General features: G+C 34.7%; 1 protein-coding gene across 2 annotated transcripts in view; it reads left to right on the top strand.

Moving 5' to 3' along the window:
* Positions 1-4,102: 4,102 nt before the first annotated feature.
* gwl (serine/threonine-protein kinase greatwall) overlaps positions 4,103-16,772 on the top strand; it is a 148,761-nt gene continuing 136,091 nt past the window's right edge. For both annotated transcript variants that reach the window (XM_089105734.1, XM_089105733.1), the window contains exon 1: positions 4,103-4,249. In XM_089105734.1, coding sequence (XP_088961860.1) covers positions 4,241-4,249 — 9 coding nt within the window. In that variant the 5' untranslated portion in view covers positions 4,103-4,240. The remainder of the gene's footprint in view (positions 4,250-16,772) is intronic.

Here is a 16,772-nt window from a genome sequence, read left to right as displayed (position 1 = left end):
AAGTTGCTGGATGAGTATTTGCTTTTATATCTTGTGGGCTACACCCAAAGAACTTAATATTAAGCAGATGAGACGTATAAGGGATGCTCTGATGCACTAGTAGAGTCCTGTCCGAAAAACTCAACAGCATTAATTGATCCCTCCCTTAGAGTTCCAAATTTAAGCTCTGTCTCTTCCCTTTCTTTTTTGACCTTTTTATAAAGAAAGTAAATTTATTTGGTTTAACGCTTGTAAAATTGCTGATCTTATTGCAGGATTTAGGATAGGAGAAAGTGCTTTTGTTTCGGATTCCACATCTCCTCCTTGGTCAGCCTTATGTTGCTTGTCTTATCTAGTTCTGGTTTGAATTGATTCCGGTTCTTTTTCTTCGCAAGTCCGTGGATTCGTAATAAATTTCTGTTTGCCTATTTGTAACAAAAATTAATTTTGCTTTGTTTACAGCTCAAAAACACGTAAGATTTTAATATATGGTTTGATCCAAGTTGGTTTAATCTTTAATACAATTATGGATAACTATCATCTATGATATTATAACATGGTAAGAATTATGCGACTGAGCCTATATTCGAAATTTTCAAAACTCCCGTCATCTATAACTTAGTTCTTTATTTTTGACAACTTTCGTCAAATCTTTAAGAATAAAAAAAATTCCTTTGTTTCTGAATCCAGCTTTAGTCCCCACACTTATAAAACAGCTGTAGCTCTCACATTCTGCGTTTTGCAGAAGTCAGAGCAATTTATAAATTTTTCATCAATAAATTTACTAAAGCAGACATTACAATATAGTCTTCTAAGGCTATATGGTCAGGAAAAATCAGGGGAGAAGCAAATATTAGACAGATACATACAAAAATTAGATTTTCAACATAATACATTCATGCCTTCAGAAGACTCAACTCACACACATAAAAAATTATAATAAAATCTCTAATCTAGTCACCCATCTTAATAATCCAGAAAATCACATTCTAAACAAGGAAGTTATACATGATTCCACAACTTAATTAAATATACAGCCTAATCTGGAGACATAAATTCTAAGGGAAACCAGAGAAAACTCAGTTATCAAAAAAATTCTTTAACATACTTTTTGAAGATACCAAACGAATGGCAGCTCTGTGTAGATTCCAGTATTGTGGAAAATATTTTTAAAACGTGGTTAGTTAGAAATACAATTATTTAGTAATTGAAAATATACTGCCAGGGAGTTAATTTGTATTTAATTACACAATATGTATTTAAAATACAAGTTACTCTAGCTACAAAAATTTTTTTTCAAAGCATACCCTCTATGATGAAAACTCTTAAAAAATTCATTATCAAAGTTGGGAGTATTTTTTAACAACAAAAGCTTCTCATACTTTTTATCCCCAAGCTGATTCGTCTTTTCAGAGAAAACTGAACCCCCAACAGAAAAGAGACGTTTCACTGGAGCAGACAATGGTATGGGAATATTGTAGTTCCAGAAATCTCTTACAACATCCGGATACTTTTTCAAAGATTCAATCGGTTTTTATCGTCTTTGATCTAAAACAACTGAACTTGAATATGTTTGCTGAAACTATCGGCGCGAGAGGAGGGGGGAATTTATGCTCCAATCAATTTCGACTAATAGAAAAGGCACTAGCCCTTTTAATTTTCAATTGAATGAGCTCTTTTGAAAATTTCTGCGACAATTCGTTCTATATGAAGTGCCCTGGTTTAAAAAATAAAATAAAATAACAATGATAATAATAAATTGCGCCCGCATCACTTTGTACTTAGGCAGCACTATTGTGCTGTGTATGATAAAACAGAAACAAATCAATAAAATATAGAACATACAACGAAAACGGAAGAACAACATAAAATGAACTGCTGAATCCAAGGGTCTGAAATATTGCTATTTAACAATATTGAGTGGCAAATTTTAAACGGTTAATCAACAATGTAAAAAAAAAATATCAAATCAACACATAAAGCCAATCAGTAAAAAACTTATGACTGTAACTTTTCAAATCAAATGAAATAAACACAGACAGCAAAAAAACGACAACTAAAATGGCTCCTCGATTGAGCAAAGTCTAAGTGGGGCGTTCTCATCGGTAAGGCGAACAAAACGCGGCCTTTATGGAAACAAACAAACTTATTGTTGTATTCCCCACAAGATTTATTAAAAGTATCCCGCCACTGAGGGGTTAGATTTTCCAAAGCAAAAATACCACTTTTTGCAAGTTTCTTCTTAGCTCCGTAAACAGTTTAGGCGCCCACTTTGTCTCTGAATCAAATTAATACTAGGACAACTTTTTCAGGCCGAGTAGAAACTCCTAGGGTAAATTGGTGAACTTCGTTTATGTCAGCATCACTTATTTTGGTGGGTTCCATCTTTCATCGAGTATTCAGCAAAGTAGTTTTCAGGTCTGTATTTACATTTTATTTAACGCCATCGAACAAAAGTGAATTTAGCCCAGAATCCTGATCAATATCGTCTAAACGACGGTCAATTTAAAACATTCGATTGCTAAGTGATTCTTGATGGATTTTGATTGACTTCAGTTGTTTTTCTATTATGGTAAACTGAAGCACTTTTGTGGAAAACAGCTTCTCGTCTTGCTGTAGTAATGCAAGTTCAACAACATTAGTTCAACTGACAATTATCTTTTGTAAGATAAGCTATCAGCTATTATTCCACCCACAGTATCTATTTTGCCAGCAAAGATTGATTGCTATTCGAACAGCATTAAAAGATATTGGCATATTGAAACTTCTTAAAGAATGTTCTAATCTTAACAGATTTTAAGTCTACAATGCTCTATAAGAAAAATGAATAGTGAGACTGTTGATTTAGGTTTTAAGTTGACATTGGAAGTTCTCCAAATTTTAATGAAGCTTGGGATTTTGGTTCGCTTCCAGCATGCCCCAACTCAGAAAGGATTATATTTCAGAGTCTGACTTTCAGTTTTTTGATGAATAAAGAAGCTTGTGTTTGTGCCTGACCATAACTGAAACTAGGAGGTCTACGGAAATTATCAAACCGTATTCGACAATTAAATTGTTTACCATTTACGAATTTCCCATTTTACTACTTGAAATTCCTTAACACGCTTGCTTAAAATGGATTCATATCGTTCCAGAAATAACTAAGATGAAGACAAGTTGCACAAGATTAAATATCCTGAAATTTTGCAACTCTTTCTAGTTCTTGGTGTGAATTGGCAAAAATATGGGTGTCCATGGTATTTATTTTTGAAAATCTCACTAAAAAAACATTGTTTTGTCTGGCTATCGATTGCCTACTAAGCTGCGCAAATCGGTGCCCAAAAAACTCTGAGTGTCCGGCCCTTTAGGACAAGTGTTACTTTTGTTCTGTGTTTTAATCTTTCGTGAAGGACATCATGAAATGAGTTTCCAACTGGCTGGTGAATTTGACGCTCATTCTATTAAGTGCCTAGAATTTAATGCCCCGTTTTCTCTATGTACATATTATTCGAAGGATATATGTATGATTAAATTTTACATCATTAAATATGTGTTTTTTCTTGTACTGTGTTTTAGTTTATTAAGGACTTAACACTTTTATTTGCCGATTAGTTATTACTTAAACCGCGTCTACATTCGGCGTTTACTGGAAAACGGGTGGAAATCTGGTATGTATGTAGAAGTCTGCACTGGTAAAAATCGCACAAGTTTGAATTTTAGGTCCTATTTTTCTCTAGGTCATCAAATTTGTCCTTACATACTTCAATTAGTAAGAGATTTATTTATTCGTCCATTTCTGAGAGTTTTATATGCATCTATATGTTTTTTTTGTGAGTCCCATGATTTGATTTTCAAATTTAAAGTTTAGTTAGGCTCCCATAAAACGGAACACCCCGTCTTCACTTCCTGATATTTAGCATGCTGGCCGATTTTTGGCATCTTTTTGTGTCTTACACAGAAACCAAAAAATGAAACAGCAGTAGCAGTCTACACAACCCGGTCTTCTGTCCCAGTTTTCCAGAAAACAACGAACGTAGACGTGGCTTTAGTTTTGTCAAACACCATATGTAAACGTTGCTTAATGTTCATTTTGACGCTATCTATTATAGATTTTACTGGCAACTTTTTACAAGCATGCCAAGATTTAAAATTTAAGCTACAACATTATTTATGTGCTAAAATATTTACTTACTCATGCTTTGAACTGAAAGCATCTATTTGCTACATACATGACTCAATATGGACTGAATAATCTGAAGAGTTTTGTTTTTGATGTTTGAGAATGATGAAGGTTAGCCTAGTTTAGAATCATAGCCTATTGAAAATCAGACAGTGTAGCCATAGGCTAACATAAGATGAGAATCTCTCCTCCCAGTTTTGGTAAAAAAATGAACTTGGATAAAATTCTATTTTTGGGGCTTTTATCCCTGATTAGGCTAGTAAAATTTTCAAGAACAGATGATGGTTTAGCCCAGAGCTCAAGTTAAGCTAGGAAAGTCAGTAAATTTCTAGCAAATCATATTATTGCCTTACACATAAAGTGAATATACCACTCGATGTCTTTTTTTTATGCTGATTATGGATATAATAATCATTTCTATTGCAAATGAATTTCAGCCCCCTCCCCCTATATATGCCAGTTCAGGGTATATATTTCTTCATTGGGGTGGGGGGGCATGGGCGCCCATATGGGGGGGCAGGGGGGGGGGCTCTTGCCCCCCTGGCTGAATGATGCTGCCTTATTTTTATATTTTTGTTCTGAGATTTTTATTATATAGGCTAGCATTAAAATTAGCAATTAGACGAAGTTTGCCCCCCCTGGAATTCAGCTTATGGGCGCCCATGTGGGGGGGTGGGGGTGGGGGTGAAGTTTAAACTGACCTCCCATTTACACCAGAAACAAAATTTGCCAACACCCCCCCCCCCCTAATGTAGAAATAGCCTATATACCCTAAATTGGCATAGCCTATAGGCCTATAGCCTATGGGGGGGGCTGAAATTCATTTCTGATAGAAATGATTATTATATTTGTAATCAGCATAAAAAAAGGCATCAAGTGCTATATTCACTTTATGCATAAGTCAATAACATGATTTGGTAGAAATTTACCAGAAAGTCAAGAATTTGGTTAAATTTTCAGCAGGCCATATAGGCTAATTTAGCTAAGATGAAAGTGGAATTTTCAATTCATGCCTTTTTATGCTCTTTCATAATTCAAGAGTTGCTTCTGGGGCTAGTTGCACCTTGAGGCCTTAAAGGGGTCCCCAAAGGTAGGCTATTTCATTTTTGGGTAAATTTCTAGGTGACCTTATAATTTAGCTGGAGTATAAATATACAATTTGTCCTTTTTATAAGGAGACATGTTAAGAAAATAGTTCTTACATAATAATATGCAGAATAATCCTAGTTAACATAGGCCTAGGCTATTATCCAAGGGGGGGGACCTTTAATCTCAAATTTTTCCTTTTTTTCTTCTTTTTCCAACTTAAAAGGAAAAAAATAAATTTTTGCCATGCTTTCAAAGCAATGTTGATATGTTTTGAAATTTGTACTATAATTTTTTTATAGATGGCAATCATCCTGGTCATTGTTAATTCATTAAATACAGTTGTAATTCATTGATGAATATCTTAGAACCCATATATTGAAAGAGCATATACCCTTGCCTCCCTAATGTGCAAATATATACCCAAAATTGCATTCTGAATCTAAATATAACCAAATGAACTTTACCTCAAACCCTAGATATATCCAAATCTGGGTATATATTTGGATATCATGGGGATGGGGGTAACGTAACATTCATTTGTGATGCAAATGAAGATTATATTTAGATTCAGAATGCAATTTTGGCTATATATTTGTACTTTAAGGGGATGGGGTATATACTCTGTTAATATATAGGTTGAAAGATATTCATGAATGTCTTAGAACAGCATTTAAATTTTTTATTAAAAAAATGGAACTAACAACAACAGTGCAAAAAATATAGCACAAATTTCAAAACATATCAACATTGCCTTGAAAGTATGCAAAAATGTAATTTGCAGATAAAGGTTCTCCTCTTGGAAAATATGGTAATTAGGATCATTATACATATTATTAAAGTAATAATTGTTTTCTTAAAATGTTTCCTTATGACAAGGATAAATTGTAAATTTATTACCTTAGCTAGGATGAAAGTGGAAACATCATTTGGTGCCTTTTTTGGTGTCTTTCATAATACAATAATTAATTCTTTTGCAAATTACATCCTGAGCTCTTAAAGGGGCCCCAAAAGTATTTCATTTTTGTAACCACACAAAGAAGTTAGCTACTGCTCTATTAGCTGCAACCTGTGCAAGAAGTGAAGTTTGGTTAATGTTAATGAAATAAAACAAAATATGAAGAAAATATAATAGTTTAGAAAATTTTTTGGCCAAATATTTGCACATTAGAGTGTGTGAGGGGGTATTTAATATATGCTATACTTTACCCTCATAAAGCATTGCATATATTAAATATGTAGCCTAATCTAGGTACCTTTTTTCCCCTAAACCCCAATAATTAAATATTGTACAAACCCCTGTTTGCAATCTTGGCATAGGATTTTTCTGTTGAAAGAATCAGTTTGACTAGTTTCTTTAGCATCTTCCCTACACAATGTATTGCATGGGTTACAACTAATAGTTAATTCATGCCTTTTTATGCTCTTTCATAATTCAAGAGTTGCTTCTGGGGCTAGTTGCACCTTGAGGCCTTAAAGGGGTCCCCAAAGGTAGGCTATTTCATTTTTGGGTAAATTTCTAGGTGACCTTATAATTTAGCTGGAGTATAAATATACAATTTGTCCTTTTTATAAGGAGACATGTTAAGAAAATAGTTCTTACATTATAATATGCATAATGATCCTAGTTAACATAGGCCTAGGCTATTATCCAAGGGGGGGGGGGCCTTTAATCTCAATTTTTTTATTCTTTTTCCAACTTAAAAGGAAAAAAATAAATTTTTGCCATGCTTTCAAAGCAATGTTGATATGTTTTGAAATTTGTACTATAATTTTTTTATAGATGGCAATCATCCTGGTCATTGTTAATTCATTAAATACAGTTGTAATTCATTGATGAATATCTTAGAACCTATATATTGACAGAGTATATACCCATACCCCCCTAGTTTGCAAATATATACCCAAAATTGTATTCTGAATCTAAATATAACCAAATGAACTTTACACCAACCCCCAAATATATCCAAATCAGGGTATTGTACATCATGGGGGTGGGGGTAACATTCATTTGTGATGCAAATGAAGATTATATTTAGATTCAGAATGCAATTTTGGCTATATATTTGTACTTTAAGGGGATGGGGTATATACTCTGTTAATATATAGGTTGAAAGATATTCATGAATGTCTTAGAACAGTATTTAAATTTTTTATTAAAAAAATGGAACTAACAACAACAGTGCAAAAAATATAGCACAAATTTCAAAACATATCAACATTGCCTTGAAAGCATGCAAAAATGTAATTTGCAGATAAAGGTTCTCCCCTTGGATAATATGGTAATTAGGATCATTATACATATTATTAAAGTAATAATTGTTTTCTTAAAATGTTTCCTTATGACAAGGATAAATTGTAAATTTATTACCTTAGCTAGGATGAAAGTGGAAACATCATTTGGTGCCTTTTTTGGTCTCTTTCATAATACAATAATTAATTCTTTTGCAAATTACATCCTGAGCTCTTAAAGGGGCCCCAAAAGTATTTCATTTTTGTAACCACACAAAGAAGTTAGCTACTGCTCTATTAGCTGCAACCTGTGCAAGAAGTGAAGTTTGGTTAATGTTAATGAAATAAAACAAAATATCAAGAAAATATAATAGTTTAGAAAATTTTTTGGCCAAATATTTGCACATTAGAGTGTGTGAGGGGGTATTTAATATATGCTATACTTTACCCTCATAAAGCATTGCATATATTAAATATATAGCCTAATCTAGGTACCTTTTTCCCCCTAAACCCCAATATTTAAATATTGTACAAACCCCTGTTTGCAATCTTGGCATAGGATTTTTCTGTTGAAAGAATCAGTTTGACTAGTTTCTTTAGCATCTTCCCTATACAATGTATTGCATGGGTTACAACTAATAGAACAGTACCAGAAGTTATAATCTGACCTGCAAAATACTTGATTTTCAATTCAAACTGTTTTATTACCATTTCAACTTTTTCAAATGCCATCAACAAAAATAGCACTGAATTTTGCAATTTGAAACTTTGCCATCAACAATTCAGGGTATATTCCAATTCAAGGTATATATTTGCACATTAGGGGGGGGAGGTGGATTTCCTGGTGAATTTGCAGTGGGCCATATAATTTAGCTAGGATGAAAGTGAAAACATCATTTGATGCTTTTTTTATGCTCTTTCATAATTCATATAAAGTACCTTTATGACCCCTTTAAGGGCTCAAGATGCAATTTCAACCAGAAGCAAATATTGAATTATGAAAGGGCATCAAATGATGTTTTCACTTCCACTTTACTTTAGAGTTTCAACTGTAAACCAGTGGAGAATGGTTCTTATGGATCATATCTTTACTATGGTCACTGTTATCAAGTGGGCTTAAATTAAATCTCTCTTACAGTGTCACTGGGCCCTTAACACAGTGATATTATGTTACATTGTCATCATTGACATGGAGCAAAACATATCCAGTATGGACCTTAATATTGCTCCAAAGTGCAAATTAAGGTAATTAGGCTAGGTTAGCCTAGTTTCAGTTGCTCAATTGATGCTGATTGCCACCAGCAGAATAGGCACAAACACTTGCTGCTGTGTTTGTCAAAAGTTTTCTAGGGCTGTTTAAAAAAAAATCTTACAAAGCATTGAGGTTCTTGCAAAAAAACATAATAACTGTAATTTTATAAGTGGACCATTACACTTAAGGGACAGACACACGTAACGTTTTGGGCACTGATTTACCAATTCAGTGCCAAATTGCAAACAGCAGCCATTCAAGGGAAAATTTTTTGAGTTCATGGTGCAGATTTGCAAAAATATTGGTGTCCATTGTTTTTAGTTTTGAAAATCTTGTCCAAAAGGGCATGGTTTTTGTGCCACTATTGTTTGCCTACTGAGCTGCTGAAATTGGTTCCTGAAAAAAAAAGCTGTGGGTGTCAAGCTCTTTAAGGCAAATGTTACTCTTGTGCTGTGTTTTAATTATTTGTGAAAGATATGATGAAGAGAGTTTTCAATTGGCTGGTTGATTTGATGCTCTTTCTATATCTTTCTAAATGCCAAGTGAACCTGCTAATTCAATACTTTGTTTTCTCTATGTACATATTATTTTAGGAACTATATGTCTAATTAAATTAGATATTATAAAATATGTGTTTCTTGGTGCTGTGTTAAAAAATATCAAAAGCATCACAATTTATTGGTGATTGGCTGTTTGATAGTTTTATAAAATACCAAGTGGAAACATGGCTGCACCTTCATTTAAGCACTAACCATTATAATTTTTATGAGTAATTTTTGATAAGCCAAATCCCAAGATTTAAAGTTTAAATTACAACATAGTTTACATGCTAAAATTTTTATTTACTCATGCTTAGAATTGAAAGTATCTATCTGCTAAATATGGATTGAATAATCTGTAGAGTTTTGTTTTTGATGCTTGAGAATGATGAAGGTTAGCCTAGTTTAGCATCATAGCCTATTAAAAATGAGACAAGGTTGCCATAACCTAAGATGAAAATATTTCCTCCCAGTTTTGGTAAAAAAAAGAACTAGAATAAAGTTCTATTTTTGGGCCCTCTTTTCAAGAACAGATTTTGGCTTAGCCTGGAGCTCAAGTTAAAGTAGGCAAGCCAAGAATTTGAAACTCTAGCCTGGGCTAATAGGCCTAGCTTATTAGGCAGCTTAACCTTTAGTTTAACACAGAAATTGGATTGCAGTAACAGTCTATACCAACAGCCCCACAGAAGAAAACATTTTAGTAAATTAGGCTAGGCCAAAAGCAGTAGGTTACCATCAGATTCCCTATTGTATGGTTTCTTTAAATATTGTATTTGTTTTGTTACAGTGCACCCCCCCTCCATCCTGTATTTGTGGTCTCAGTTAGTCTAAGAGTCATAAAGGTTCTAGGTGTCCCCCACAAAAAAATTTTGCACAGACAACTCTACTGTAAAAATCTTCCCACATGTAAAATAATGCATCCAAAGAGAAAATTGGACAAACAAAAAATTATGTATATGATTTCAGGGAAATTTCCTCCCCATTTTAAATTCCCCCAGTGGGAATCCCCTCACACAGAAGCTCCCTTATAAAAACTAATATATGTTTTCCAATAACACATACTATATGTGAACAGTGAAGAATTTGAAAAACTTACAACCCTTTCTCTAGGGGCTGGGGATGGGGTTATGTCATCCATGGAGGCATATTTATTGGACCAGGTCTTTCAATTATGCTGAAGCAAATGGCTATCTCAAAATTTCAATAAGATATCCTTAGGAAAAAAGGGGCATAGGAAGGGAGCTAGTTGCCCTCCAATCTGTTTGGTCACATAGAAGGGCAGTAATGCCTTTTGTTTTTGTTCAAATTAGCCCCCTCCTGATCTTCTAGGATTCTTGGCCCAATACAATCATCCCTGGGGGGAACCCAAAAAAGACATCTGTCATCTCTTTTTTTGGAAAAATAAATAAATAGAAAATTTTAATTTTTTTTAGATGGGACTTAAAGCCTCCATTCTCTGATTATTTTGTAGTTAAGAAGGGGGCAGATGCCTCAAAGGGTGCATTTTATTGCTAAAACATCCTAAATCTTGCTGAACTTTATCATAAATACAGAATTAGTTCTAAGGAAGGAAATAGAATTAGAAATTTATATATAATCCCTCTTGATTTAACAGCAGTCTGCTGTTATTTTGAAAGTAAAGTGGTACATTAACCCCCAAAACACGCAGAATTTATTCTTTATAGGGAGGGGGCTACCCTCTCCTCAACCTACCCCTCATAGTTGTAGAGACTTCAGAGGGTGCTCATTTGATTAGAAATTCAGAGTTCTAGTCATTTTTTTAAAGTCTAAAGGGATTGGAGACCAACCAGCCCCTGTCCTAGAATCGTTTTTTATGTATAGTCTTTTTGTTACTCCTTAGGACATCTGATTGACATTTTGAGGTTCATATTTTGTATTTTCTTTTTGGCTGCTCAATTTTGTGTGTGAAGGAATTTCCTGTCTGAGATTAGGCACAGTCTGAGTACTGGGAAGGGGGGAGGGATCTAAGTATGCTTATGGAAGGAATTGAGATAAATTAAATGTTGAAATAGTTCAACTTTTATGGTATAGCAGAAATTTTTTAGTGATTTAACTGCCGAAGTGGTGATTAACTGTCCTACTATTGGGTATCTTACTGTGTATCATTCCTTAATTTGTATCATTTTACTTTTCCACTTTTATTTATTTTTTAGAGTGCAAAATTTTGTGGTAAAATTATGGTAGCAAACAGAAGAAACTGTAAATAAAGATAAGATATTTAATAATCTTCCCAAATTGTAAGATTTTTTATTCTTTCATATATCACATTTGTATCAACTTAGCATTGGATTTAGAATTCTATGGTATGTTCTTATCTTCAGTCTTTGAGAAAAAGAACATGATGTTATTTTAAAGTCCCTTTAAGGTTTCAAAATGGAAATTGGGATGGTAGTGGTTAATATAGTGGGAAGGAGTATAAAAAGGCACATCAAATATTGTTTTCATCTTTTACCTAGCAAAGTAATAAAATACTATGTCCCAAAAGAGCATTGAAGGGTAGTCATTACTTCTTTTTTGCTAGCTGATATCTGTCTTAATTTAGACACTTTGTGATAGGATCCATTATCACATTTTTAAAGGTAATGAATAAAAAAGTCACTGGTATATTTCTTTTCAATCTAATATCTGACTTGGTATCAACTATAATCATTAGGTCTATACCTACCTAAATTTATTGAGGACAGACATTAAAAGACAAAACAGAAATTTTTCAGGGTTGACCAGGATGGTTAAAAGTCCACTTATTAACAGCTCTATTTTAATGAGCTTTTAGTGGTCCAAAAACAGTTCTATCCAGGGGCTGAAGCTGGTGACTTGTATGCAGTGGTAACATAAGGTTAGAATTTTATTTGATTAAGCATATTCCAGTGATTCCAGACTAATATGGCTCACATTGTTGTCCATGATCAACAGTACATTTGAGGCAAGACTGCATCATGCATGCTTTTGAAAGTGTTTTAAAAAATTAAAGCAGCAACTTTTTTGCCAGTGGGGACTCTAGAGGCCATGCGTTTTCTGAAGTGAACATGTGGAGGGAACAAGAGCATAAATAAGTGAATTGGTACACCTATAGCACTGGCAGGACAACATACTGTTACAAGTTCACCCCTCTTGGCTGATGTCAGTTTACCAACTTGCTTGGTACTGTATGGAGTATCACTTTCTTTAGATTATTTACAGTTGTAATGCTGGTTTTGTTGACATACCATAGAGTATGGGCTTCAAATTTCTTCTTTTCTAACTCAACTGAGTTGTTGTAAAACAAAAATAAAAAATCAGTTTACTCTTGCTTTATTGAACTCTGTTATATGAGAAATACTCATAGCTTAAGTTCTGCTGATACACACATGGGTTTCTCTTCAGAAATGAAGTAAATAAATCTGCTCATGCAATTTCATTGTTTTCCCAGCTGCCAAGAATCTTTTCTTATTCATTTTTTCAAACTGATTGGCCACAATACAAGATTGTTTTGGGCTGAGTACATAGTGCAGCTTTTTAGCTTTTGTAAGATAATTAGTTAGATCCTTTCTTTAATACCACCTATTATTTTTTAAATGCCTTTATCAGCTGTAATTGCCTCTGGTTCCTGTATTTGTCTCTGGTTCCTTTCTCTGAAGTTCATTTAAATGCACTTCCTTCCACATTCTACCCATCCTTTCAAACTTGCTCAAGGAATGTTGAGGGCTTTGATGTTTCCTTTTGAAAACACCATTGCAAACCCTTATCAAGCCTCTTTAAATGTCTGGCCGTAATGCCATCTATTTGCCCTAATGAATTTTAACCCAGAATCACATGGAGTGCATGGGAATGGGGTGTCCATGTTACCTAAGTGTCTAATTATTCTCGGAATTGTCTGTTCACTCCAACCTGAAAGCCACTGTAAATCCTGAATGAGATTAAGGTCGTCTTTGATTTTTGTCAGTATCCCCATTTTTTTTAGCTCATCTAATCTTTTTAGGAACTTAGGAACACATACAATTATAGCCTTCCAAGGAATTTATCACCAGCCAGGTTAGCACAATGACTTGACTGACTTAAGTTCTGTCCATCCTTGAAGGTCGTCTTGGGGCCTCTTTATTTGTAATGGCGTGGATATGCCTTCTGCATGCCTCATGGTCTTTGGCTAGGCATAGAAGGCCCAAGAGGCGGTAAGGTGCGAAGTTTTTCTTCCACCTTTTTGGGAGATGACCAGAAGCAAAAGAACTGTGAATTTGGCCTTCGAAGGTGATTTTCGGGAGATGGGACTGACTCATCCATTGTAAATAATTTCTTAGACCACACTGCTTTTCCATTAAAAACAAAAAAAAATTTTTAAACACGAAAAACGGGTTTTAATTTTCTAACAAGCAGTGAACTACAAAACAATTAATTATGCAAAAACGCTCCGAATTTTTCGGCCCCACATCCGGTAGCATTTATAAACGTAAAAAAAAAAAAAAATAAATAAAGCAAAAAAAAAAAAAAATTAAATTAAATTAAAAAAAAAAAAAATAAAAAAAAAAATAGAAAAAAAAACAAAAACGAAAGAAAAATATAAATAAATAAGAACAAAACTCACATATTAATTAAACACTTCCATGCACTGAATGTCTTTCAACTGGCCTCCTCTCAGTATATAAATGGAAATATATTAAATAAACAATTCCATGTACTGAATGTCTATATTGATTCTACTCGCCTCCTCACATTATATAAATTGAAATATATTAATTAAACACTTCCATGCACTGAATGTCTTTCAACTGGCCTCCTCTCAGTATATAAATGGAAATATATTAAATAAACACTTCCATGTACTGAATGTCTATATTGATTCTACTCGCCTCCTCAGTGGCCAGGAGGAGTGTATTAATATAGATATGTACATGGAGTGTTTATTTAGTATACTTCATTTAACTGAGAATTCAGTGCATGGAAGTGTTTAATCAATATATTTCATGTATATACTTGACTTAGTATTGATATACTTCATTTATGTGTTTAAGTATGTTTTATTGTAAGTTGTACATTCTAAGTTGTTTTTTTTTTTTGCTTATTATTTAATTTATTTATTTTTTTTTCCGTTGAGAAAGGCTCCCGGATGTGGGGCCGAAATATTCGGAGCTTTTGTGCATAATTAATTGTTTTGTAGTTCACTGCTTGTTAGAAAATTAAAACCCGTTTTTCGTGTTTAAAAATTTTTTTTTGTGACTCATCCATTGTACGTGACTGAGCCATCGAAGTTGCTGGATCTTCATTACAATTGTTTGTTGTATTTTAAGGCGCTCAAGAAGTTTTGCATTTGAGATTCTATCAAGGTAAGTGATCCCGGCTATGCAGCAGAGGCACTTAGTTTCAAATGCTGCAAGTGAACCAATATCACTCACCTTCAGTGTCCATGTTTATCATGAGTAGACTGCAATGGGGATGATCAGGGTGTCGAAAAATCGAGTCTTCAGCTTCAGAGACAAATTCTTGCTTCGCCATATGGGCTTAAGGGCTTTGAAACTGGAGCTCGCGAGGGCGAGATGTCTTTTGAGTGACTGTTGTTGCTGGTGATCAAACTACTGAGGTAAGGAACTTGTCCACCCACTGGATACTCTCTCCATTAAGTTTCAGGTCTGGCTTTACTGTATCCTGCAGCTTTTGTGAGCAGCACATAGCCTTTGTTTTTGATGCATTTATGATCATTCCAAAAGAACTAGTGGCTTCAAGGATGTCATTAGCAATGGCTTGTACATCCTTGGGTGTTTCAGCCATTTCGTCAATATTGTTGGTATAGGCTAGCTTATCTATCTGAACACCCCCTCAATGGGCACTGCAAGTTGTTTCCACCAGAGATAAGACTGGTGTGAGGAAGAGGATAAACAGCTCTGGAGACAAGAGGCATCCTTGAAGGACACCTCTGGACGTCTGGAAACTGTCAGTGAGGCCTTCACTAGTCATGATGCGACTCCCAAATTTGGAGTACATATCTTTGATAAGGTCAACTAGGTTTTGTAGGATTCTATAATGGAGGAGGATATGCCATAGGCTATTTCTCCAAATAAGATCAAATGCTTGCCTAAAGTTGATGAAGAGCTGATACAGGTTTGTGACTGAATTCCAGATATTTCTCTAAAATCTAGTGCACAGTGAAAATTTGATCAACTTTCAATCTCCCAGGGTGAAAACCAGCTTGGTATTCTTGGATAACTAAGGAGGAAGGACAACACGGCTCTGATCTATTAAAGTATAATTTGGGTGAAGATTTTGGCAGTTTGACTTGTTAGGCTAATAGGATGGTAATTATCACTTATTGCCTTTGACCCCTTCTTTTGTTGTGGAACAATTGTGGCTTCACACCTTGTAGTTAGGAATTGACCCTCTTGCCAGACAGCAGATATGATCTTGTGGAAAAAAAAATCTATAAGTCGTTCACACCAGACTTTCAGCAGTTCTGCCTGTATTCCGTCCAGGCCAGGGGCCTTGTTAGTCTTCTGCGCTTGGGTGGCGTCTTCAACCTCAGAACAGAGAGGAGGTGGACTGGGGTCTGAGACAGTAACAAGAAACAGGACCAGGACAGCAGGGTTTGGAAAGATATCAGGATTAAGCTTTTCTTTGAAATGCTCCATCCAACTCAATCAGATACCTTCTGTGCTTTCTATCTGGGAGCCATTTTTATCTAGCAATGCACAAGAATTGAGACTTTTCTTGCTTGCTAGCTTGCAAACTCTCTTATACGTAAAGCATGAGTCACATCTCTTAAAATCAGACTCACACTGTTTGCATTTGTCTTTTATGTAGGTGCAATGGGCTCTACGGGTGGCTTTTTCTACCGCATGCTTCAACTGCTTATATCTTTCCCTACTCTCTCTTTCTGACCTGTTATGTGTTTTTGTTTCTCAGCACATAATAAAGTAATTTTGTCAGTTATACAAGGCATTTTATCACCCTTTTTGGTTCCTAGAATGGACATCACTACTTCAGTGATGATCTTAGAGGAGTCTGTGACCAATTTATTGATATTCTCTTTAGATGGAGTTATAGGAATATCCAAAAGAAGGTCTGATATTTGAGTAGACAGTTCTTTGATGTAAGTCTGGGGGGTTTGAGGGTTTTTGAGAAGATGCATGTTGAAACGTGCGGGTCTCTTGTTCAGTTTTGTAGAAGATTTCAGGCGTATCTTCAGTGCAGACTTGACCAAGGAATGGTCTCTGTCGAAATCGCCACCTGTGAGGGTGACAGTATCCAGCAGAGACGATTTCCACCGCCTAGAGACGAGCACATAATTAATAAGATTACGGATTTTCCATCCAGCAAGATCCATGTCGCCTTACAACGTTCTCTGTGTTTGAAAAGAATATTGGTAATGGCCAGATCGCTGTCTCTGCAGAATTCAAGGAGGAGTTCTCCCCTCGTGTGATGTCATCCAAGGCCAAATTCACCCATAACATCTTTGTTTCAAGCAGAAGCGTTAACAACAATAGCATTGAAGTTGCCAATGACAATGACAAGGTTTTTTGGGAACTACTTTGCCTTTTTT

The sequence above is a fragment of the Artemia sp. Qi Xiang Cuo genome, chromosome 20 (assembly GCF_049724085.1).
Source record: "Artemia sp. Qi Xiang Cuo chromosome 20, ASM4972408v1, whole genome shotgun sequence".
Lineage (NCBI taxonomy): Eukaryota > Metazoa > Arthropoda > Branchiopoda > Anostraca > Artemiidae > Artemia > Artemia sp. Qi Xiang Cuo.
Note: the sequence above shows the minus strand (reverse complement) of the source record. Positions and strands in the feature narration are given on the sequence as shown.